The sequence below is a fragment of the Malaya genurostris genome, chromosome 3 (genome assembly GCF_030247185.1).
Source record: "Malaya genurostris strain Urasoe2022 chromosome 3, Malgen_1.1, whole genome shotgun sequence".
In the NCBI taxonomy this organism is placed as follows: domain Eukaryota; kingdom Metazoa; phylum Arthropoda; class Insecta; order Diptera; family Culicidae; genus Malaya; species Malaya genurostris.
The window spans coordinates 174,875,992-174,901,890 of record NC_080572.1 but is presented as its reverse complement, the minus strand read 5'-3'; the positions used below and the strand labels follow the sequence as shown (position 1 = coordinate 174,901,890).

General features: G+C 37.9%; 1 protein-coding gene across 2 annotated transcripts in view; it reads left to right on the top strand.

Moving 5' to 3' along the window:
- Nucleotides 1–25,899, top strand: part of LOC131435157 (dendritic arbor reduction protein 1-like) — a 341,863-nt gene that overhangs the window by 205,018 nt on the left and 110,946 nt on the right. For both annotated transcript variants that reach the window (XM_058602750.1, XM_058602749.1), the window contains exon 5: nucleotides 15,445–15,504. In XM_058602750.1, the coding sequence (XP_058458733.1) occupies nucleotides 15,445–15,504 (60 nt within the window). The remainder of the gene's footprint in view (nucleotides 1–15,444; nucleotides 15,505–25,899) is intronic.

Genomic DNA, 25,899 nt, shown 5'->3' with positions numbered 1-25,899 from the left:
GTTTAGGATGTCCTTTTAACATTTAGAAAAACTGTAGGCAAATCTTCCAGCATAATAAGTCGGGTGACTAACTAAGAAAAACACTTTTTTGCCAAAAATCGACTTTTTTCATCGATATAATCTCCTCCAAGAGCAATACAATCATTCCAACGCTTCTCTAACTTCTCGATTCCGTACTTGTAGAAAGATTTGTCTTTTACCTCAAAATGTGCAATTGCTTCTTCATTTGAATCGAATTTCTTAACGGCGAGCATTTTTTTTTTTTTTGCAATCAACAAATAGCCAATCGTCACTGAGAGCCAAATCTGGACTATACGGTGGACGAGGAAACAGTTCGAAGTGTAATTCGTTCAATTTTACCATCGTTGCCTGACGAATCGGAGCAATGTCTTGGTGAAGAGAGGTTTTCTCTTCGAAATGTGAGATCGCTTTTACTTGATTTTTGCATTCAAACGATTTAAAAACCAGTCTCATTAAAATAGTGTTTACCTTAGTGTATGTTTGAGACAACTTCAGACACTAATCTGAGCCCTTTTTAGACTCAAATTTATTCAGATTAAATCGGTTAGTTCCACTATCTGAAATAATTGCACGAATAGAAAAAAATCATTTTGTCGTTAACGTCACTTGTACGAGTCACTTGATCTCGATTTCGAAGCCCAATTTTAGTCTTGTACGAGCATAAAATTATCGCTTGATCGAAAAAATAGGTATAAAGCGAGTAGACTAGTGTATGATGGACAGAGAAGATGTTTGGATGTAAGGTATCGGTCGGGTGACGGCCAGGGTGTAGGCCATGTTCGATGTACGTTCTACTATGTCTGACTGGCGTTTTAGAGTGGTTAAGATTGTGTGACTAAGATAAGATTTTAGAGTGACTAAGATAAGTGGCAAGATTCAGAGTGGCAAAATGGTAGCGCGTATGCACGCAATGCATAAGAACACAGCTTCTAGTCCTGTCTCTAAGCGTATCTTTTTCCAATAAATCATCTTTTCTGTTAGTTTTTCAGTCATTAGACTTCTCCAATATATGTTTCCGCTCAGTCAGTGCAAAAACTAAAATTATTAGTATCGGTTATTCCATATACAAGAAAGTTAAGCAGTAATGTGTTTTGACGTTTATGTCACTTATGCGGTTATATCACCGGAACCGTGAATAATAGCCGTTTGAACTTCTTACCTGTTTAATGAAGCAACATTAGTTCCCAAGCGAGCCTAATTTTGTTGAAATCGGTCCAGCCATCACGAGGAAATTAAGCGGAGAGAAAAAGCGCGTTTAGTTGGTTACGTCACTTATTCCATTATATCTCCGGAACCAGAAATCACAGCCATTTGATCTTCGAAGTTAATCAATGACTCAATATTAGCTTAATTTAGCTGAAATCAGTTCAGTCATCTTCGGGAAAATTGTCATTTGATCTTCAAACTTGATCAATGATCCAAAAGTATCTTTCAAGCGAACCGAAAAAAACAATGTGTTTGATTGTGCCATTCTGTCCACAAAAAAATATTTTACGTAATTAAAGAGTTTAAATATTATCACTAATTCAGGACAATTTATTATTAATGTAAAAAATAAAAAAAATATTTTATAGGTTATATATCATATATTCTATAACAAAAACTAGAAAAATCGGCTCACGGAGGGCCCACCGAATCTATAAATAGACTCTGTTGCATGTTTGCTAGCTATGTCTAAAATAATCTATTAACGGAGATACATCAAATGCGCAGGCGGCCATCTACGCCAAAACAGTGGAACTACACCCGGTATCATTCAACTGGTGCTTCAGTGAAGTCAATTTCACCCTGGTTGGCGGCTCAATGCATACGACGCTGGTCTTACAAACCAGTTGTCGTATGTTCGAGCCCCGACCTAGAAGGAGTCAAAATGTCAGTAGAATCGTAGTACTAGCCATGCAATGATTCTGTACGCTAAGAATCGGCTGCGAAGTCTATTGAAAAAGAAAGGTCAAATTCCACAAAAGGAATGTAATGCCAAGACTTTGCTTTCAGTCAATGGCGAGTATGCGACTCCGATCCTCAAGCCTAAACGCAGAAAAAACAACTAGTTCTTCTGTTAGCATATCTGCTGTTGGACGTTCGTAGTGTGAAATTCGCTTCAAACAAGAGCGTCCACGTCATTCAGCTCCTGGTCGTTTGCATTGGAGAAAAAAACGAAAAGTGGACAACGATGGGGAACATTACTCAAAATCAGCCATTATTCTAATGGCTCAAAATGTTTTCTAAAGAACTATTAAGATTACTTCTTTGCAAGTCAAAGGTGAAATCCATCAGTTTAGTGCAAATGTAGAATAATTTGATTAGCTCTGTGCACTTTTCGCTGTGTGAATATTCAAATATACGAACGATTGTACGACTTGTGTTACGGTTATATTTATGTAATGATTTCTAGAATATAAACGCAATTTTCCGAAACCGAATGGTCCTTTTTCATAACAACAAAATCTAAAATCTTGAACGGTCAAACGGTATCAAATCAGTTAATATCCATACACATCTCGAATGCAGTCCTATGTCAATTTGGCGGCTATATCTCTGACATTATTCCAAGTTTTTTTTTGTCTCGGCGTCCTTAATGTATTACAAATGCATTTCACCATTTCGACGACCGTGCTTGAGAAACACCAACTGCTCGACTTGATTGTGATAGGATTTTTTAGATTTGTGCTACACATGTGTAAGGCCGAAAAAAGTGGCTTCGAACAACTGTTGTCGGCGCTACAATGATCTAGTGCAGTGCTGAAAGCAAAAATACTACAAAACTTTTGAGCTATGTTTTATCCAAAGAAAATCTTGTAGTATAACATTACTTCTAAACATTTCAAAAATTTTAACAACGCCGTACTATTATTATTCGCACTTTTTGTATTCCAATGCCCTAATTTACCATTAATGGGTGGATACATTAACTTAATATTAATGGGTGGACACATTCAGATTCTTCACAGTACCTTCACTCACTTTTCTTGAAGCTTTTTCCCACTTTTTTTAGTAAAATCAATTTTTTTAGCATACAGTGGGGATTTGAAGGACAGTTGGTTCACAAATCGTAACTTCGATCATTTGTAAGTCCTCGTTATTGCTGATAATATTTTATCGCAAATATAGAGAATGCATAGAGCCAAAAATATACTATTACATTAAATACAACAAAGATATTCATGGTCAACACAGTTCGAAAAAATCTTGTGATTTTACATCTTGTAAGATGCACATAAATTGAGCGGCGTATTTCACACAAATTTATACTCAAGAACGTGTGAAATAGTGTTTTGAAAATTACATGGCACGAAATGGAATGAAATAAACAACAACGCGACTTGAACCGAAAAACATCAGGTCACCAAGCACGTCAGTTAATCAGGGTGGCAAGTGACCGGGAAAATCGAGAAAACTGGGAAAAAGTCGGGAATTTGATTTCTCCGGGAAAACCCGGGAAAAAGTTGGGAATGTGTAAAACCGGGAAAAATATTATTAACTCACCTATGAGTAACAGTTGTTAGCATAATAATTTTTTTTCAACAATTGAAAAGTAGGAGACAATACCTAATTTTGCGTTTGAGCGAAATGTTCAGTACAAGTGTTAAAATAACTTATTGTCCATTGGAAATATGCCAAATATTCCAATACCCCATGTCTCGTCCAACGATTTTTAGAGGCTTGCAGGCAGTTTTAAATCAAACAGGAAGCATCAGAGTTTTAATTTTGGATACTTCTGTTGGATTTTTGTTAAATTTTTAAATAAGTATTCAACACATCTGCAAAGTTTATGAAAAAATGTCAAGGTAACATAGGGAAAACTTTTTAACAAAATTATTGAACATTTTTAAGAGCCTTCATGTTTTTAAGTTTGCTAATGATTGCCCTTGTTTCATCATAATTTGTCTCAGTAATGTCATCTTGAGACAATACTTGTGTTATGCTTATATTTCTGTTAGATGTCAAAAGGACTCGTAAAATTGAAAGATTTGTCGACTTTGATCTTATTCACCGATTACAGGAAGTATTTGAGTTCCTTTTTGCCTTTCTCATATATAAAGGTTATGCAATCACTGTGAAAACCGACTTTTGAACCGAGGCCCGGAGGGCCGAGTGTCATATACCATTCGACTCAGTTCGTCGAGTACGCAAAATGTCTGTGTGTGTATGTGTGTGTATGTAACGTATTTTTGCACTAACTTTTCTCGGAGATGGCTGAACCGATTTTCACAAACTTAGATTCAAATGAAAGGTCTTGTGATCCCATACAAAATTCCTGAATATTATTTGGATCCGACTTCCGGTTCCGGAATTATGGGGTAAAGTGTGCAAAAAATTGTGAAAATAATTGCACTATTTTTTCTCAGAGATGGCTGAACCTATTTTTACAAACTTAGATTCAAATAAAAGGTTATGAGGTCCCATAAAAAATTCCTGAATATTATTTGGATCCGACTTCCGGTTCGGGAATTATGGAGTAAAATGCGCAAAAAAAAAGAAAATATGTGTTCTAACTTTTCTCATAGATGGCGCGACCGATTTTCACAAACTTAGGTTGAAATTAAAGGTCCTGTGGTCCCATGCGTAATTCCTGAATTTCATGCGGATCCGACTTCCGGATCCAAAAATATAGGGCAAAGTGGGTTAAAAATTGTATACCATCACTGAAAATGGTGAAACACCCTAAAAAAATTTCTAAATCGACCTCAAATATTCTCCAATTGATAGTTTTTATCAGTAGACGGTCAAACAAACCGATTCTTTTAAAAATCGAAGAAAATTATTTTGAAGAATACCACAGTATTATATGATTGATATGAGAAAGGCATCATTACACCACTAGGTGGATTAAAACAGGTTTTGAGAGTTGAAACTGGTTTCTGAGGTCCAGGATAGAATCTTAGAAAGATTTAGAATATGGATTGATTTGTTCAGTAAATCTATGTTTAATTTTCTTTTAAAGGTCCTCAACTATTCCATAGTAGGATCACAAGAACGTTGATATTGATGTAGATGAAGGTAAATTGAATTTAGTTTGAACTTTTGGAACTTCAATAAAGTAATGATTTAAATTATGCACGGCTATATCTATATTTCCCAAAACAATCCCAAACTAATAATTGCTTAATTGGAAACTATGAATGTTATTGATTGATCTGCTAGAGTCAGATCAATTGTAGGAAGATTTCTCATAGAAGATAAATTAGTTAAGCTATTGGAAATAAATTGGTTTAAAACCAGCGGAGAGTTCAACATGAAGAAATCGTTCTTCCTGATTATTTTTTTGATTCCTCTACGAGCATTTAGAGTCCTATTAGGAAAAAACAGATCGATATATTGTGCATTTTAACAGTTATCATTTGATTTATTTGCCCATCAACGTATTGAAATCGTAAACATTGTTTATTGACTACCAGATACATTAGAAAAATTGATATTTTAAAAGTCGTGGCAGCCGAATGGTTTTTCTAAATCTTAGGTATACGTACATCTAATGATTTTAAATTCAATTCTATTACATGAAAATTTCAAATTTTTGGTCTGACAAGACCTTGTTGTTGTTGGTTTTCATCACAATCACAGCAAGATAATTCATCTGAGGGTATCGTTCATTGAGCAGATGTGCTTGTAAGCGACATAATTTAAACAGTATATGTCCATAGAAAAATTTATTGTACCATGGCCGAAGCCCTGGCAATGACAATATTATGTTAGATTCGCTGTGCCATCATCAGTGTTGGTGATTGCCGATAATTTTGCAGAAAGCGGCTCGATATTTCTCTACATTGTACACAACATTTTCAATCTGGTAGAAGATGCTACAAGAACTCAAGAAGATGCTACAAGAATTTTTCTACATTTCTTCGCTCCACTTCATACTCTGAGTATTTCACAGCACTTAACAAAATATATACAGTCCGGCAATGATCGGCGCTGTGAGGAATTTACCAAGAAAGAATCGCAAGTTGATAATTATCGCAGATAATTCGACTTGATGATTCTCATACTAGGTTACAATATACAATATTTCAAAACCCTTGTCAGGAGCATTCACAGCTATTTTCATAGATACAACTTATACAAATGTTATATGCACATAGTTAGAATAACCGGCAATAGTAAAATGAGTATAGTAAGTATAGAATCGAATCGCAAAACGAGAATAAGCGACCGATTGTTACTTCAGAGAGAATCCCCACAGCAGCGTGCTAACCCGTGATGCTCAGACAGGTCATCGAGGGAAATTCGCTTTCGCACTGGTGTCCATTCTATGTAGAATGAACCATGACGGTGTTTTGTTGCTGAGATGATATCCGTCTCTCTTTGAAGGTAATGCTTGAATATTGTGAAGAGTTGGTAGAGAGCGTTTTTTGATACGATAAAAGCCATCCTTGGCCATCGAGCCGTTTATAATTTTCCTGACGAACAGAGATTTCAACTTTGACGTCCGGAAGGAGCGAAGAAAGCTCTGTGCGAAATGATTTGAAGTTGCAAGCATAGATTGTTGTTGTTTTTTCGAGTGGAAAGCGTCCGTTTTTGGGATTGTTGTTCCTTATTGATTTATTTTCAATCATATGTATACCAAAAAAATAATAAACACAGTCATGTGCATTCGGAAGAAATCAGTTACGTGTAACCAAAACCCCTGAATGACTTGAAAAAGGCTTTATGCTTTTCTTATATGCACATGTTATAATGCATATTTTTTATTTATACATCGAAATGCCTGGAAAGTAATTGAATCCTCAATTATCGGGCCTATTCCAATGATTCTTTTTGGACATGGGATATCTGTTTAAAGTTAAAATAAGAAAATATTTACAAAAAAAACTAAACAGGGGTGATTTGAACCTATTCCAAAAACCGGGAATTTTTATCTCAAAAAAAAAACCGAGAAAACCGAGAAAAAAACCAGGAAATTGAAATCGGCAATTCACTTGCCAACCTGGTTAATCGACTTAACCACAGAAGTCCATATCTGCTTGAATAATTGATACATATAAATCCATATAGCGGCCCTGGTAGCCGAGTGTAAATAACATTCGAAGCCTACAAAATTCTGTAGGAGTGGAAAATAACGTTACTTGAAAAATTAAGTAGCTTTGAATTGTATCGTTTGTAGAATTAAGTGAAAATATTTTTTTTTCTGCGAACTTCTTTTCAATCATCCATATGCGGATTTTGAAGCGGTGCTGAAAAATGAAACTATATTTAAATATGGAATATTTTTTGACGTTTTGCAAGTATTCTTTTTTTTTTTTTAAAGAGGTTTTAACCTTAAGGTCATTCGCCTCTTCGGATCAGAAAAACTTTCTGACCCTATGTGCGGGGTTGGGAATCGAACCCAGGCGGGCTGCGTGAAAGGCATGGACTTACCCATCACACTATACCCGTCCCCGGCAAGTATTCTGAAAGCTTTCTCTACCGTAAGCAATCAAATTCATAACGAAGCGAGTGCAATAAGCAAGAACAAATTTACTCAATCCCAAACGTTATACAATAAAAATACAATTTGAACTCGTTTGCTACTGCCAGTGTCATTTTACGCAGACTCCCCACAAAGCACGGGTGATTGAAAGTGAAAAGAAAATATCTCAGTGGCACGGTTGAAAGCAAGTGCGGCGAGGGAGGGTGACACTGGTTGCAATTATCGCGACACCATCGCATTGAAGTGCAGCCAACAGTCCAGTGCTGTCCAGTATGTGTGTGCGATGTGAGACAGTTGCTCCATTTTATGGTGAATTCAGTTCGTTAGTGTAACAAGCTCCCATCCTCATCAATCGATGACGCTGTTGCGATGGAATTTTTTTTTTGTGTAGGGCTTTGATTTGAACTAGTTTCCACTGGGCTGACAGGTGTAACTTTTCACCGAGACTGAAGCCAGTGAAACCCGTTTTGGGACCTGGGAAGATCTGCTCCGGTGATAAGATTTCAACTCCATTGATCTGCGAGACGCGACAATTACTTGATTTTCCACCAGAGTAGCAAGACGTGACAATCGACAAATAGCTAACTCGAATAAGTATCGTGTCGGTATCGGAAAATCATTAATAATCAGCCTCGTTAGTTTGGCTCATTACGACCTCCCACCGGATTGGAACAATACTTCACGGCAATCACACATTTGTAGACATTGAATTTATGATTAATGCAATCGGGAGTGGAGTAAAAATGCAAGTTTCCATGTTTTAGGGCTCCAAAGCTGAGATCATACCGAGTTCTTACAACCGCGTTTGCTGATTGGATCAATTTGCCAGTGAGATATCGGTGACTGGAACCGACTGGCAGCTAAATACAAACTACAATCTACTTCCATGCAGCGGAGGGAGTGCATATTGTGCAGTATTTAGCTTCCATTACAAAACCTCCGTCCATTATTATGTGATATTGGTTTGGATAGACTGAAACAAGCCTGTCGGCTGCGCCACGGTGTCACCCAACACCCCCGACTAACCATCCAGTGGAATCATTCAAAATTGTTGAACGTGTGTACGTAGCTTGATCACTTTTTTTCGATTTCATTGGATTCTGTCACTACGCTGCCTGGCAATGAAACAGTACGGATTTAAATGTAGAATAATGGAATGCACCGAGGTTTTCTGTTTGGAACTTTTGTTTAACTAGGGCTATCCCTGGCTCAGCAGTCATGTTTCATCGGACTCACATACTGTTACCAATCAATCAACAAAAAAAAGTTACATTCGTTGGACATAGTTCTAAATATTGGACGCTCTCTGCGCTTCAAGGCTGGAGCCAAGCTGAGTCATGTGCTCGAAATGTGATACAAACAAATAGTTTACAAACCACTCCGTGACATTTTTCTAGCTGGGCAGCATGCGATTTATGGATAGTTTCGTAAATAGACGGGCAGCCAAAGTGTTTGGCCCTTCACAAATTGGAAAGGTCTATTCTAAAGTAACTAAAACAACAGAGTTCAAATGCTGTTCAGAATGTGTTATGAAATCAATTTCATGGCATTTCTGCTGCCAAATAAATAAATAACAAGCATATCAGTATTTTTTACTTTTCATATGTATTATTTATTAGATTAATTTCAAATTGTTAAAATAAAAAAAAAGTTGGATAAGTCGTAAGTGGTGACTTTTCAGCCCAATTTTTTAAATGATTTGTAGACTTATTTCTTAGATATAGAGGATGCATTTGATAATGTATCTTTTCGATCCATAGAGCAAGCGATGCGCAGACACGAAGTACCCGCTTGCGTCTTAGACTGGATAGGCTCAATGCTCAATGTTCGTATTCTTCGTTCGTTTTTGAGATACGCAGAGATAAGGAAGGTGAGCATTCGTGGCTGTCCACAAGAAGGAGTTCTATCACAGATACTCTGGATCCTTGTAGCTGACGGATTGCTGCAAAAATTAAATGAACTAGGATTCCCACTGGACTTTACATCGCTACAATTTTCGACTTGGTGCAACAGGCATTAAAGATAGTCGAAATATGGTGTCATCAAGTGAATCGGAAAATACAAATTAAAAACCTCAACGATTATTTTCACAAAGAAGCGAATAACAAATGGAATCCGTTCTTTACAGTTTTAAAAGTCTGAGTTGTGGTGTAGCGACCAGGTTAAATACGTTGAAGACAATTCTGGAGTCCAAACTGAACTGAAATGTTCATATAGAGTTTACAATCAAAAGAGTTTGAACAATGCAGACGGATTTTTGGCAAAACGTGGTGCTTTAAGTCAAAATATTGGATTTCTGCAACAATCATACGTCCAATACAGACTTACGGAAGTGCCTAATGTGAAGGCAGAGAGAAGAAGTGGTGACAGTTCAGTCAATGCTCAACCTGTTGCAAAGAATGGTACTTATGGCGATAACAGGAGCTTTCACTACGACTCAGTCCGGAGGCTCTGGTCAATATAAAACCCTTACACGTGTACATGAAACAAGATTCGCTGTTCTGTGCCTACAGACTACAAACGACCGATCTATGCTGGTGTATATTGTAGCAAAATGGGATGGGAACAATCGCATTCTTTAGGTAGATATTGTACTTGTTTTTTATCAGAAATTTTTGGAATCATGTTTTTATCAGTTCAGTCGGCGCTGCTTCGAGGTTTATTCGGTAAAAACATAGACTTCTGCTCCGACATCCAAGCTTCAATTAAGGCACTAAGTTCTGCTGACTCTCGATCTAAACTAGTGATCGCTTGTCGTACTCAGATAGAAAAACTCATTAATTATAATGTCATAAATCCTTTTTTGTACCTGGTCATTCCAATATAACAGGTATTGAATGAGATGACGATTTGGTGAGAGCCAGTTCAGAAATCAATTTTGTTCTTCTTAAGCCGGCCTTACCGATTTCGAAGCGTTGGTTGAAGCAAAACATTCTGTCTTGGGTTTCCTCCAAGCATAAAAACTACTGGACTAGATTGCAGTCCTGTTGTCAAACCAAAAACTTTTTGGAAAAACCAAGTCGAACCGTTTCGAAAGACCTTTCACATATCTCGAAAAAACGTTGTGGTTTATTTGTAAGGGGTCTTACTGGCTACTGCAGATTAAATTATCATATGACAGGTTACTATTGCATAGATAAACCGCTGTTAACCGAGACTAAGACTTGAAGACATCGTTAGATTTTTAGGTCAATGTGTAAATAGCTCTAAGCTCTCTCGCAGGTGATCTTATACTTCTCGTAAGTTTTCCACTATCTGCTGAATGTGTGCCGTATTGTAATCCCAGTCCTCTCCTTAATACCACATTTTCCCTCTCCTTCTTCCCGTCGGCAAAATGATGAGAACTCACGGCAAGGCACAAATCCCCGAAAAAAAACACGGGGAACGTGCCGTTTGAGCTTAAATAATCGCTCAATAAACATCCATCTAGAATTCAATATATACAATTTTCAGATGTCATTTGTTTTCAAAATTTCATGCCATTCGATTCATAAGTGTTATTACGCTTTCCGTGACGTTACTTTTACAAAACTAGAATTTCGTTCGTTGATAAAAGACTGTTTATAATGAAAAAAAAATGCTGTGCAAGCCAATAAATGGATTTATAAACATTATCCGGGCTTTGCTTCAAACAAATCAACCACTATTGACAGGGAGAGGTAACTAATTGTGTTTTAGTGAAATTATCCTATTTTGCTAAATAATCACTAGAAATATTCAAAATTCTTTATTAGTGACCACAAATAACTACCCACGACCCACACACTTAAAAAAAACCCTGTGATTTTACATCTTATTAGATGCACATAAATGGAGCATCGCAGTTCACGCAAATTTACGTCGAAGAACATTTAATAATGTCTAAGACACCATGACATGAATTCATCGAAATAAAAAAAAAGAATACTGATAGCAACCACCGCGACTTGAACCGAGAATCATTGGATCGCAAGTACGTCTGTTAATCGACTAAGCCACAGAAGCATGCATCTGCGTGGCTGGTAAAAGGTGCGTTTAAATTTATACAGTCGAACCTGCTAGCAGAACGCAAGTTACGGTCGAAACCAGTAAAATTCAAGCTCATCTATCATTAGGTCACTACAAATAAAATTTTCCGTCATTTGACAAATTAGGTCTTTATGAATTACATCGTATGAGCGATTAAGTCACCTGTAAAATTCAAAATTTTTTAGAGTGCAAAGACTAATAACAAACAGGTAGTTTTGGATGATCAGAGTTAAAAGTAATATACACAATTAAAGCTACCGTCGGACCTTCAGTTCCTGCTGCATTCCAATCAACTAAATTGGAAACTGGAAATTTTACTATTGAACTTTTGTACCAATGACTTTCTAATGTCTTTTCTATGCCTAGAAGAGCAACTATAGACCAAAAGAAATCAGAATTGGTTCTTATTATGTTAGTTACTCTAACAAGTTGATGAGTAATTGAGTACTCGAGACAAAATTCAAATTGCCCGCGTTGGCGGTTCAATGCATAGGGCGTTGGTCTTACAAGCCTGTGATCGTATGTTCGAGCCTCAACCTGGAAGGATTCTTAGTGTCAGTAGGATCGTAGTACTAGCCATGCAATGATTCTGTACGCTCTGAATCGGCTGCGAAGTCTGTTGGAATGTAATGCCAAGACTTAATTAAATTCTCATTGTAACTAAAAATTTCTTTTCAAAAGATTTACTAACAAAATAAAGCAAACTAATTGGCCGATAAATAGTTGTTTATGCTAGGGTCCTGAAAATTGAAAATTAGTAACTAGTTTTTTCATCTATTATGGAAGTGGGCTAATGCAAAACTTCTATTGGAAATTTCAACTAAAAGTCAGGAATTTTTTTTTAATTAACTAAAACTTAACTAAAAATTCCATCGTGGCCAGTAGCCTTCATGTATTTAAGTTTTCTATTGATTGACTTAATTACATCGGAACTCGTTTCAGTAATGTCATCTTGTGACATCATTTTCAAAAGGATTTTTCAGGGAGCATGGATTTTAATTTTGAACATGTCTTTTGAATACCATATTTCAAGCAGCGTATTTTTCGCTTCATGATCGAAAGCTTGACATCTACGACATCGCGTGAGGATCGAACTGTCATTATGTTTATTTATTTATTTATTTATTTATTACTTCCATCTGACTGTTGTCTACGTGTAATAAAAACTTAAAACTATGCACTAAAACAGTTAACTAAATACGTTACCTGATTCGTGAAATAAACCGGGATAATGGTTCTCCAAACTCATGACACTCCTCGACGGTCGTAAAGGTTCGAATCATTGCAGTTGTTGGTTGGAAATATCCAAAAGTAGTGCGATGAAAACGTGTCTCAACTAAAGTACTACTGCAAAAAACTCTCGGAGGAAGTCGAAAATTCAACATAGAGAGGAGATCAGAGCTATCAACTTCACTATTCAATAACTTAGCCACAAAACTAGCTTGATGAATACACCGACACCGTTCTAATGTATCCATGCTCAATAATCTGCATCCATTATCATACGGAGGAAGGTTTATGGGGTTTCGCCATGGTAAATTACGAAGTGCCAATCGGATGAACTTGCGTTGAACATTTTCAATCCTTAAACTCAACATCAATTGATAGGGCAGCCAAACAACAGATGCGTTTTCTAGAATTGGACAGACGAGTGAACAGTATATTGCTTTTAGGCAGTACGGGCCAGTGAAATTCAAGTTGCAAAAGTGCGACAAAAAACAACTGAGGGAAGGAATACCGTCAGTTCCAGGCGAGAATTTTGTTCGAAATGTTGCTACAAAACCTGTTTTAATCCACCTAGTAGTGTAATGCTACCTTTCTCAAATATAATATTGTGGTATTCTATTCAAAACTCTGGAATATATGACCACTATTTCCAGTGCTCCCGGAACCGGAGACCGGAAAACATGATAGCTAGCATTGGTTTGTTTAGTTGCCTACTGATAATGGCTATCGATTTGTGTAGTTTTGAGACCAGTTTAGAACAATTTTTACGTTTTTTGTTTCACCGGTTAAAGTGACGGTGTACAATATTGAACACACTTTACCCTATAACTCCAGAACCGGAAGTAGGATCCGAATGAAATTGAGGAGTTCCGTATAGGACCGTAAGATCTTTCATTTAAAACTAAGTTTATCAAAATCACACACCCTCACACACACACACACACACACACACACACACACACACACACACACACACACACACACACACACACGCCGTGGATGAATAGACAACACGGGGAGGTAAACTTCTACCTAACGCAGTTTCGATCTGACCATGGTTGTTTCCGGAAGTATCTGCATCGGTGTGGTCACGCCGCGTCTCCATTTTGCCCGGAGTGTGAGTATGTTGAGGAAACACCTGAACATTTGATTTTCAATTGTCCCCGGTTTGCGGAAGTACGTAGGGAAATGCCTGTCTTAAGGGTGGATAATATATCTGAGGAAATGTGTCGTGAAGAAGGCACATGGAATGCAGTAAACAGAGTGGTAACACAGATACTCTCGTAGCAGCAGCGAAAATGGAGAAGGGATCAGCGAGTAAGCGTCGGCTCGAGAGTACTTCCTTCGTCGGGGAACTCTTCGTCGGTGTAGTCTTGATCCGTCGTCGGGGACAAGATGAGTAGACTATGTCATAGCATCGTAAGGATCGTCGTGCTATCAGCGAACCGGACGCCATCTCCCGACCGGAACCACTGGACCGACCTTGGCATCCTTTCGGTCGGGTGGTATACGGGTATCGAAAACGTCGGTTTCGGAGGAACTTCCATCGTCGGGGAACTCTCTGTCGCGGTAGACTAGATCCAACACCGGGGACTAGTCGAGTAGACGCCACAACACCGATTCGAGTGGTCCGGGCATCAGTGAACCGGAAGACATGCTCCAACCGGAATCGCGGAGCTGACCTCGGCACTCCTTCGGGTGTCCCTCGTGGCGTAAAAGGGGATTCAGTGCCGGGAGAAATTCCTTCGCCGAGGAACTCTCCGTCGGGGTAGTCTAGGTCCTTAGTCAGGGACTAGACGAGTAGACAGTAGCGTAGTACCGTTAAGATCGTCGGGACACCAGTAAACTGGAAGCCATCCTCCAACCGGCATCACTGGATCGACCCAGGCATCCATACGGTCGGGCCGTGGACGGGTACTGGAGGCGCCGGTTGCGGGAGAATTTTTCTTCTCCGGGAAACTCTCCATCGGTGTAGGCTAGATCCATCGTCGTGGATCAGTCGAGTAGTCTGGCGCGACGTAGCGGCATTGGGTCGTCGAGGCGCCAAAGGTGGATCGAGATGGATAATGAGAGAAACGCAGGAGCTCATTTTCTCCCAAACGAAGAAGAGCATGTGCACAGCCTAGTTACTAGTTACTAGTCGTTTTTTCAACTGATTGCATAACTTTTCTATATGAGAAAAGCAAAAAAGAAAGTTTTTCTAATATTTTTAAATTGTTTAAGTGTATAATATGAAGTTCCTGGACCATTCCAGAGCGTGTGTTATCACTGCCATTTGCTCTTTTTTCATAAGTATTACTTGAAAGGTTGAAAACCAACCAATTCCATCAATTCATCGTTAATTTCATCAGTACTACGGTGCTGTGATATACTTTGGAGAATATAGGAATATTTTCCAGATACCAAAACCTATCCTTGCGCGGTGCGAACGATTGTTCAACACCGACTGATTTATAAATTGTGATTATACACAAAATCAATCGAAAAAAAATGTTTTTCACGATACCCAATCGCAGAGCTACCGACAAAACGTCATCGCAAATGTAAGCCGTCTGTTTTCTTTCACCCATACAAAATTTACCGCAGACCTGACACTTTTATGACTGAGTACAATTAAAAAATTAATTGCACCGCATTCCCTTAAGTATTCCGTAGATATCACTGTTCGCTGGCTTCACAACATATGTTAATCATTTTGTAATTCTCTAAATAATCAAGAGAGAAATCTGCTTTCTTTTTGTGCTGAGTACAATTTCATTAAATTTTCATCTCCGCAGGTTGCACGAAAGTCTACACCAAAAGCTCGCACCTGAAGGCCCATCAACGAATTCATACCGGTAAGTTCTGCTATAATAATTTAAAAATGTTTTTTGAAGTTTCTTATAGATGCGTGGATATTGGATACATTCTCTTTTTTTTTAACTTCGAAAACAAAAATAAATTATTACATATTTTGAATTAAAACAACGAGAATAAACTAACTCAACCTCACGGTTCACATACTGTAAACAGCAATTCAACGTTTCAGAAAAGTATTTACTTCCCTTACAAAACATCTCAATCGAGCTCCGGTTTCTTCCGAATTTACGAAAACCGAGTAATCAAGCGTCAGCCGCCACCGCTTCCTCATTCCAATCAGCTTCCTTTTGAAGCACCAATTATAGCTCGCTTTCAAAATGATCGACACAAGGCCCCACTCTCATCGAGGGTCCACGGATGGACGGAATGGACCGAGTTTTCAGCCTTTCAACAAAGGTGGAAGTGCAATCACTGTCGAATCCATTCATCCGATCTGTCAATCATTTGATCCGTATAGCAACGATGATGGGCACGATAACGTACACACACACACACACACAATTACCTTCTCGATCGAACACCGGAGGATTCTTCGATCGCATTGAACTGACTAGCGGTAGTGTTGGATAATAAAAAAAAGTGCTGAATTCCTTTTTTGGCCTCATAAGACATGCGTGGCCAGGGGGAACATCGACTTCAAAAAAGGAACAATTGCAACCAGTAACTTTCACCTGTTGCGTGCGGAGTCCGTTTCACATGCAAAGCCATGTAGTGGCAAAAATTGTCGGAAAAAATAACAAAAATCATGAATGGGAATGAAATTGCAGTTTTTATTTGTTATATGGCCTGATATGGCAAAAAATGACCATGTCAAGCACTTGAAACAAGACGATTACAGATACCTACAGAGACATAGAGCCGACTGCCAGAAGGCAAAATGATTTCGAGGTGTATCAAAACGGTTTTGCTTTCCCTTTGTAAATTAAAGCTTAATGTTTTAGTGTGTATTCGTAATACTTACGCCATTCGATATGCAATACATCGTTTATCGCTACATTATGATTAAGTGATCGGGAAGTTATTTAGGATTTCTCAATTAAAACAATCAGAGCGATATTTAATGACTCAATCACTTTCAACTTTATTTCGCACTAAAAAGATATGAAAGCGTTTTCTGTATAGTTTTGCGTCGTCGGTTTTAGTCTGCCTGTCTCGACTGTCAGCTAATTCGCTTAGTTTATCATTATCAACAAATCAACGATACGAAAAATTCAATGTGTGTGTTTTACGTGGCACTAGTTTGCAGAAAAAACGATGATTCCACGAGTTTCTTAAACAAAAAAAATTGTACTCCTAATTCATCGTTTCATCAGCCATCCCCCGCCTCAATACAATGCTTGCTTGAAATAAATCCAAACACTAGAGAGGAAGCTTTCCTAGACTTCAATAACATTTTTGGATTTCACCAATAGTCCAGTTTACATCTAATGTCATATTTGTAATCAACCGTTGCCAAACTTTTAGTATTCAAAATTATCTTCCTTAATTCGTGTCCTCGGACTCACCTGTACGTTGTTCAGGGGATACCCCGCCCAGGCATCTTTCTGCAATGGCAAGATACCAAATGCAACCAAAATTCCACGGAAGAATTATGATGCTTGGGAATAGGCGACAGACGTGTTTCGTATTAAAATTAAAATACCACCCATTCCAACATCTAACCTTTAGCATATTAGATCAATAATTACCTAACCCATTGCTCAAGATACCAAATCAAGCCTTTCTTGAAATTAAAACAAAATGTGTAAAACGTTTATTATCCAGCGATTCAAGATGTGCAAAAATATTGCAATCTCCGACAGCGTCGGCCCCACGCTAACTGGCTAAGAGGGGAATGTGTATGAGTACTAACACGAATGGTATAGTCCAAACAAAACAAATATAGCGGTTGGACCGAGGTACACGGTTGCGCAAAGGAACCTGACACATTTAGTTCCCCGGTTACACTGGAACCAAGCAAGGGAAGAAAAAACCGAACACGGCATCGGAAAGTAGAAAAATGAAATCATTAATCTGCATTAGCAGATCAACATAATCTGCTAATGCACTGATGAGCCGAAGACGAAGTAATTTTCTATCACGGAACACTGGAGTACCGCTCACCGAGTTTTTATTTATAGCCCGTTTTTGTAAAATCAATCGTACGTTACATCTATTCGTGAGTTTAAGGAACATTTTTAATTAATGGAGGGGCTTCGCCACAACCCGTAGCTTCTTGTTCGTGAACGATTAACGAACTCCATAATCCGCCAGTTTCAACTGCGATAACGATCTTACATGGATGAAACAACAAATCTTCCTTGACCATTCGATGAAAAGAATGGCGAGAAATTTTGAGAGCAGCCGTATATTTCTTACCCGAACGCGCGGGATTCTTCACAAAAGCAGAACGAACTCATACAACATTCTCTGGTGTCCGGACAGTCCGGACGTGATTACTTTGATCACAGGTCAGTTTTTACAAAAATTTTCACTCACTGCTTCAGAGTAATACGCGAACAAACCGGCATTTTCGGCAATAATTTAAATTGCTTTTTAAGCTCACGAATAGTTGTAACGTACGACTGATTCTTTAAAAACGAGTAATAAATAAAAACGCGGTGAGCGACACTGCAGTACTCCATGATGCAAAACTACTAGACGAAAATAAACATTCATTTTTCGGTTTCTCCCTCCCTTGTTTGGTTCCAGTGTAACCGGAGAAGGAAATGTGTCATGTTCCTGTGCGCAACCCTGTAACATAATACTATTTTCCGACGATGCTACTACTAGCCCGGGTCGACGGTTCAGAGTACAAGGCAGAAAGATTTCGCAGCTCAAGTCCTGTCTTAGAAGGATTTTTAGTGTGCGAAAGAGCCAGCGGATTTACGCAATAAGTTACTAACGGAAATAACAGCGCTGTTATTTGCTGGGGAAGCAACAGAAGCCTGCATTCATGTAAAATGCATTGAAACATGTTTAACGTAGACGAAATTCAACAATTTGAATCTTTAAATTTGGCATAAAAAATCTGCACTGATCAGATAGCTATTGGTTGCTTTTCGTAGCGTAATGATAACGAAAATACAACCTAAAAACCTTTTGTATGCTTGAATATGGCGAACACACTATGGAGTCGCAAGAAGTGTGTGAAACATAAATAAAACCAGATTATTACTTTTTGAAAGGCTAATAATCGATTGACCATTCTATGATATGTCGAAGTAAGTTCCACTTTAGAGTTTTTCGTTATTATTTACGGTACTTCCAGCTATTCAGGAACCAGCATAACCGAAAACGATTCGTATGGCTATAAATTAATATATTTGATGCGTGTGCGACTAGTTAATGTTGTTTTAAATAAAGAGATGGCTTTTTGGTCAATTGGTTTCTCGTCAAAACATTTATTTTTCGTTAAAGGCCAACGTTTCGAAGGTTATACCTTCTTCTTCAGGGCAAAACGACTACAAATATTTTTCGTCAAGTATGGTGTAACATTTTCAACCAACTATTATAAATGTTACACCATACTTGACGAAAAATATTTGTAGTCGTTTTGCCCTGAACATGAAGGTATAACCTTCTAAACGTTGGCCTTTAACGGAAAATAAATGTTTTGACGAGAAACCAATTGACCAAAAAGCCATCTCTTTATTTAAAATAAATTAATATGACGATTAAATTGCAATAGCTTTGAGTTCAACCTTGAAGCTTTTTGGTATTGTCATCTTCTACATATATCGGTTTGAATTTTAAAGACACATCACCCTGTAATGCCAGAATCGGAAGCTAGAATTGGATAAAATTCACCAATTTTGTATGATACCATAAGTATTTTAATTTGAATATTTGTTTAAAATTCGGTTTGGCCTTTTAAAGAAAATAATTGAGCTTTGAAAAACGATTCGACACCGGAACCGGAATTCTAAAATCAGTGTAGCCGAAGTCAGTTAAATCCACTTCAGGAGCTGTATAGTTTACATTTTATTGAAACTGTTTGAAAATCAGTGTAGACATCATTGAGAAATCGTAGTCCGAATTAAATTATTGGGTACCTTCCGAATCGAAAGCTGAATACCGCTAAAACTAAAATAAGTTCATTTGGTTATCGACTATCCAAATCTACAAATGTTAAATGGACATTTTTATACTAATCACCCTGTATCACCTAAACCGGAAGTTGGATCTGACAAAAAGCGAAATGTTTTATAGGATTTTAAGACCTTTCATTATAGTATTTTATGGTTCCTAGATTTTATTTGAAACTTAGACCGGTTTAGCCATCTACGAAAAAACACTGTTTTAATTTCGTTTCACATATCATCCTATAGTTCCGGAGCCAGAAGTCGGGTCCAAACATAATTCAGGAACCTTGTTTGGGAGCATACGGGAGCATTTTCATATGAATCTGAGTTTGTAGAACACGGTTGAGTCATCTCCGAGAAAATTGAGTGATATAATTTATCACACACGCATTTGCTGATTTCGACGAACATAGTATATGGGTGTTATGTTCTTCCAGCATTTATTGCTGTAAGTAGTTTAAATCAATATAATTATGGAATTGCTTTCAACTCGAAAATGCTGCCATCATCTGGTTTACATGTGTCATATTCGAACAATTATGTTGCCAAAAACGAATCGTGCTAAAATCGGTCCGAGGCAAAATTTCATGAAAAAGTTTGCTATACACAGTATTTTTGGTACTTAGAAACAATTGTATAAAAATCGTATTCCAAGTTGCTCCCAAACATTACTTTGTCATTCAGCGCTCAAAACTCTTACTACTGGAAAAAGGAAAAAAGTCGCTTACACAATAACATCGATATCTCCGTTAAAAATGGACGGATCTTGACAATCTATGGCTTGTTGGATAGCTATTACTGTACGGAATCTAAAACATATTCTGTTTTCCAGGTCAATTGTGACAGCTACTGTCGAACATAAAACTTCGTATAACTAAAAAAGTAAACATTCGATCTCAAAACCATTCAGTAGCGTTCAGAGTGACGAGGAGACCACACACTGAATCGATTTGTATATAACACTCGGCCCTCCAGACCTCAGAAAATTTGTATAAAGTTTGAGCGAATTCTATACCTATTTTTTATACATATAAAAAAAGGTAAAACAAGTTATTTTCTGTTATGGAAAGATAAGTTATTTCAGCATGGTATTGCATCGTAATGACAATTTATTTTTAACCTATCCTCATTTCACACAAATTTATATTCAAGAACATGTAAAATTGTGTGATTTGAAAATTACATGGCTTGAATTTGAATGAAATAAAAAAACAAAAGATTGATAGCAGCAGCGCGACTTGAACCGAGAGACATTAGATCATAAGCACATCAGTTACTTGACTGAGCCACAGTGCTCATATCTGTTCAAAGAACAATTGATACATATAAATCCATACAGCGGCACTGGCTAGCCAAGTGCAAATTACACTTGGAGCGTGTAAAATTCTGTGCGAGTGGAATAATAACGTCATTTGAAAAATTAAGTAGTTGTGAATTGTATCGTTTGTAGAATTCTGTCACCAGTAAAATTCATAATTTTTTTCTGTGTAGTCACAAATAAGCCATCATACCATTGCCGGTAGTTTTCATCTCCCTCCTTTACAGGGAAGGATAAAGGATAAGAAAGAGAACTGTTGATGCTTTACCTACTTTACGTAAAAACGACGACTCATCATTCTCTGTCGGTGTCGCGGATTTGGAAAATTTTTATGAAGTTGGGATGTCCGATACCGAGTACTTTGAGGTATCAATACTTTCTTTCAAGAATCGGGTATTTTTGGTATCGATATCGCATCAGAGCGATACTACTATTATCGATACTTTTGGTCTCGATACTTACAGTACCGCAACGGATTCAAGTCAATTACCATTACGACTGTATATGATTCTCATATGAAATTATGCATCGTTCTAAATGTTGTAATACTACACGGAACGATGCATAATTTCCTATTACACCCAAACCTCCTTTTACGAACCTTATATATGTATGTATGTATGTATGGTTACACACAGTGTTGGTGATTGCCGAAAATTTGACAGAAGCTGCTATATTGCTATCTATATTGTATACAACATTTTCAATCCGGTTCATTCGCTCCACTTCATACTCTGAGTATTTCACGGCCCTTAAAAAAAATTACAGTCTGATAATGATCGTTGCTGTGTGGAATTTCCCAAGAGAGAATCGCAAGTTGACAATTATCGCAGAAAATCGAGTCGATGATTCAACTTGATGATTCTCATACTAGGTTGCAATATTTCAAAACCCTTGTGTGGAGCATTCACATACGATTTTAATAGACACAACTTATACAAATATTATATGCACATAGTTAGAATAAGCGGCAATAGTAAAATGACTCTATCGCAATTATCAACTGCCTGTATAGAATCGGATCGCGAAACGAGAATAAGCGACCGTTTGTTGCTTCAGAGAAGATCCCCACAGCGGCGTGCAAACCTTCGTTTCTCAGAAATGTCATCGAGAGAAATTCGCTCTCGCACTGGTGTCGATTCTATGTTAAATGAGCCATGCCGGGTTTTTGTTGTTGCGATGATTTCGAACTCTCTTTTATGGCACTGATTCAATCGTTGAAGAGTTGCCAAAGAACGTTCTTTGATACGATAAAAGCCATCCTTGGTTACACACTCACTCGTCTGCATATATGTGTAAATATTTGTACATATAATTGATCGCTTTTACTCCACCAATATTTATATGTATCAAGAAATACATATATTTGCACACATGTGTACGTATATTAATACATATATACATATATAAGTTACGTAAATAGAGGTTTGGGTGTAGAATCGTCTAAGTATTCAGTCAAGCTAATGTAATCTACTCAATACATTGTTTCGATGTAACACATGGATCAATAAGTCCCGAGACTAACAATGGAAACAACATTTTTTTTGCAAAATTTTTTTTATTCATCAACATAATCACCTTTTAGGGTGATGCAATGGTTCCAACGTTTTTCCAATTTTTCAATACCATGTTTATAAAAAAATTATCTTTCGCTTCAAAATAAGCTTCAGTTTCAGCGATGACCTCCTCATTTGAGCCAAATCTTTTTCCCTGAAGCATTTTTTTAAGATCAGCAAAGAGCCAGTAGTCACTGAGGGCTAAATCTGGCGAGTATGGGGCGTGGGGAAGCAGATCAAAGCCCAATTCGTTCAATTTCGCCATTGTTTTCATCGACTTGTGGCAGGGTGCATTTTGTTCCATCGAAAGCAATCGCGGCACCCACTTGGAAAAATCCTTTTTCATGCTCAATTTTTCATGAAGGATAGTAAATACACTTCCATATGATATCTTTGTCATCTCAGCAATCTCACGGAGCTTAACTTTCCGATCTTTCATTATAAGTTTTGTCACTTCACTCACATTTTCCGGTGTAACGGCTTCCACAGGTCTACCCGAGCGTTCCGCGTCATTTGTGTCGGTACGACCACGTTTAAACTCGGCGAACCACCGACAAATCGTTGCTTTTGATGGACAAGAGTCCGGATAACATTTTTCAATCCATTGTTTCGCTTGCACGGTGTTTTTACCCATTAAAAAACAATGTTTTATCAGAACACGAAACTCGATTTTTTCCATTTTTAAAAAAAAACTATAAAACGACTTTACGAAACGAACCTCGATAACTCAGCCGTTTTTTTTTCGGATCGACTTAAAATTTTGACCCGTTGCAAGCAAAGGTTAGTATTCTAGAAAGACGTGGTTACTGGTTTACTACGAGCGCCATCTCTGCTTTAGTCTTGGGACTTATTGATCCATGTGTTAATAACGTGTGATTTATCTGCAATATTTATTATAAAACAAATAATTATTACATTTGTTACCAAAAATTTCGGTATCCCGAAACCCTAAGTATCGATACTTTGCCTTCCGAGTACCATCCCTAGTATGAAGTCTTGCATTCGCTGTAACCTTCATCACAATGACAAAGACAAAGAAAAATTTTTGACGGAAACGAAAAATTTTCACGCCCAACAAGCACGTGTTATAGTTTGCTATTGTTTAATTCTGTGTTTGAATATGGTATAATATAGGTACATTGTTTAAAATTTTGGAAGTAACGAAATGAAAATCTTGCACAATCAACTAATTAGAGTGACCAACGATAATCAGAAGTGCAGGGGTCGGATATAGTGTGATGGGTTAGTCGATGCCTTTCATGTTGCCAACCTGGGTTCGATTCCCAACTCCACAAATAGGGTCAGATTGTCCGAACAGGCGAATACCTTTAAGATTAAAACCTCTATAATCGAAACAAAAAAAAATACAGAAAAGCGATGAAAGTATGTCAATTTTATTCAAATTCACGCCATTCGGTTTTGTTACTGACATTACCAACTCGCCTTTTTCAACAAGTTTCATATGGTAAAGATACCTGCTTTAGATCAATTCTTCATTTGAATTCAAATAATTAGTTATGTTTATATTCAAATTGAAATTTTAAAAACTGCTCATGGCCAAAAAGGGCAATTTGCATCATCAGTTTATTTTTTGGCTGTAGCTTTACTTTAGAGAAGGGTCCTAGCGAAAAATATTTTGGAATTCCCAAAAAATCTATCTCAAAAACGGTTGATTCGGTTGATTTGGCGTCTCCGACAATTTTGTATAGTAACTATTGGGGCTATGTGGAGCAAATATACAGTATGCGTCCGAAAATTTTAAGACTCTCACTAATATTACCTTACCACTCAAGTCACTCAACCTAGTTTTACAAAATTTTGCTCCAGGTGTCAGTTATTGTTTACAAACAGATTGGTATATTTGAATTTGTTTTCATTAAGGAAGATGTTTTAAAAAATGTACGACAAGGATGACATCCTTAAATCACTTCACGCACAGAAGTCAGTTTCAGATATCATGGATCTTGTAAAATGTTCAAGGGCTACTGTATTTCGTGTCAAGGTGTTAGTTGGACTCCCAACACCAAGAAAACCTGGAAGTGTTCGGAAGCGATCTGTGAGAGCGCCAGGGTTGATACAATCCGTTAAGATGAAAGTAACTCGTAATCCCGTTCGGAGCATGAGAAAAATGTCAAAGCAGGCTAATGTATCATAAGCAACGGTAAGAAGAGTTGTGAAATATGACTAGGAATGTTTAAATCCTTTCAATTCCGAAGCAAAACAGTTGAATGGATTATTCTAATTTATTACGAGTAATGGAGTTACATTACGGAAATTTTATAAAAGTAATATGTTGTTTTTTAAACCATATTTTGTGCCAGACATTTAAAAATACAAGACAAGACTGTTAGGACCGCGAAAGGACGTTAGCGTGACATTATCAAAGCCACTACATTCATGCGTTTCCAACATCACGACTGTGTTCGCAAAGTCATAGTGGCGCTAACAAAACGTGGAAGCTTTGGGCTACCGACAGACACCGAAACGGGATCTGGGTCAGCGGACGGACGGCAACTCGACAACGATACTCTTATGTCCAACAACAATCGAATCGAGCGTGACAGGAACATTACGCGTATAGAAAACAACCCCTCTCTATTCTGCTCTTCAGCTATTGTTGGTAAGTGAGCTGTGGTATGTTGTGAGTGAGTCGCTGGACGGCCAATGACGAGATTGCGCTCCCTGACACATCGGGGCTGACTGAATGCAGCCGAAAAGCAAAGCCAGCCAAGAGACCTTGCTAGTCATAACGTAGCGAAGCCACTGACGGGCGGAGGACAGCAACGAAAACGAGAGCCCTGTGGCTACCATGTCAAACAGCGCTCTCTAATCTGAAGTGGATAAACTGCCAAGTACCCGTTCAGTTCTCACTCTGGTCCCTTGCACGATAGCTTTCCATAGCACGGGTCGAAATAATTGATTTAAACAAGACCCAGTTTGGATCGATCATAGCGTAAACCTACAATTTGCTTGCAGTAATTTTCAATGCGGCTCGACTGCCAATAGAATTAACCGAGTCCGCCAAATTCCACCAAAGATCTTATAGGATGTTGTGGTTGAGCGTCGTCCCATTCGTTGACCAGCACATGACAATCAATAATCAATCATCAGAAGAATTTCGTGGGACAGCCAGTAGGGTCACTAGTGTTGTTTGGCAACTGCCGGATGCCAACCATAGATTTATCTCAATGCCCATACACAACTCTCTTATGTTCTTTTTTTGAAATTCACATTGAGTTCACTCCCCGGCAAAACGAAGGGAGGGCGATTTGAAAAATTTTGCTTCCATCATGATCTAGTCACGGCTAAAGTTGGATATTTTCCCGGTCGGTGGTGATCTATCTGTGTTGGTTTGCTAACCGTTGCGTAAGCCGGTTTCTATTCATGGATTTACTTTTGCTTTCCGAACCGTGTTTGGACCTTTGAACATCAATC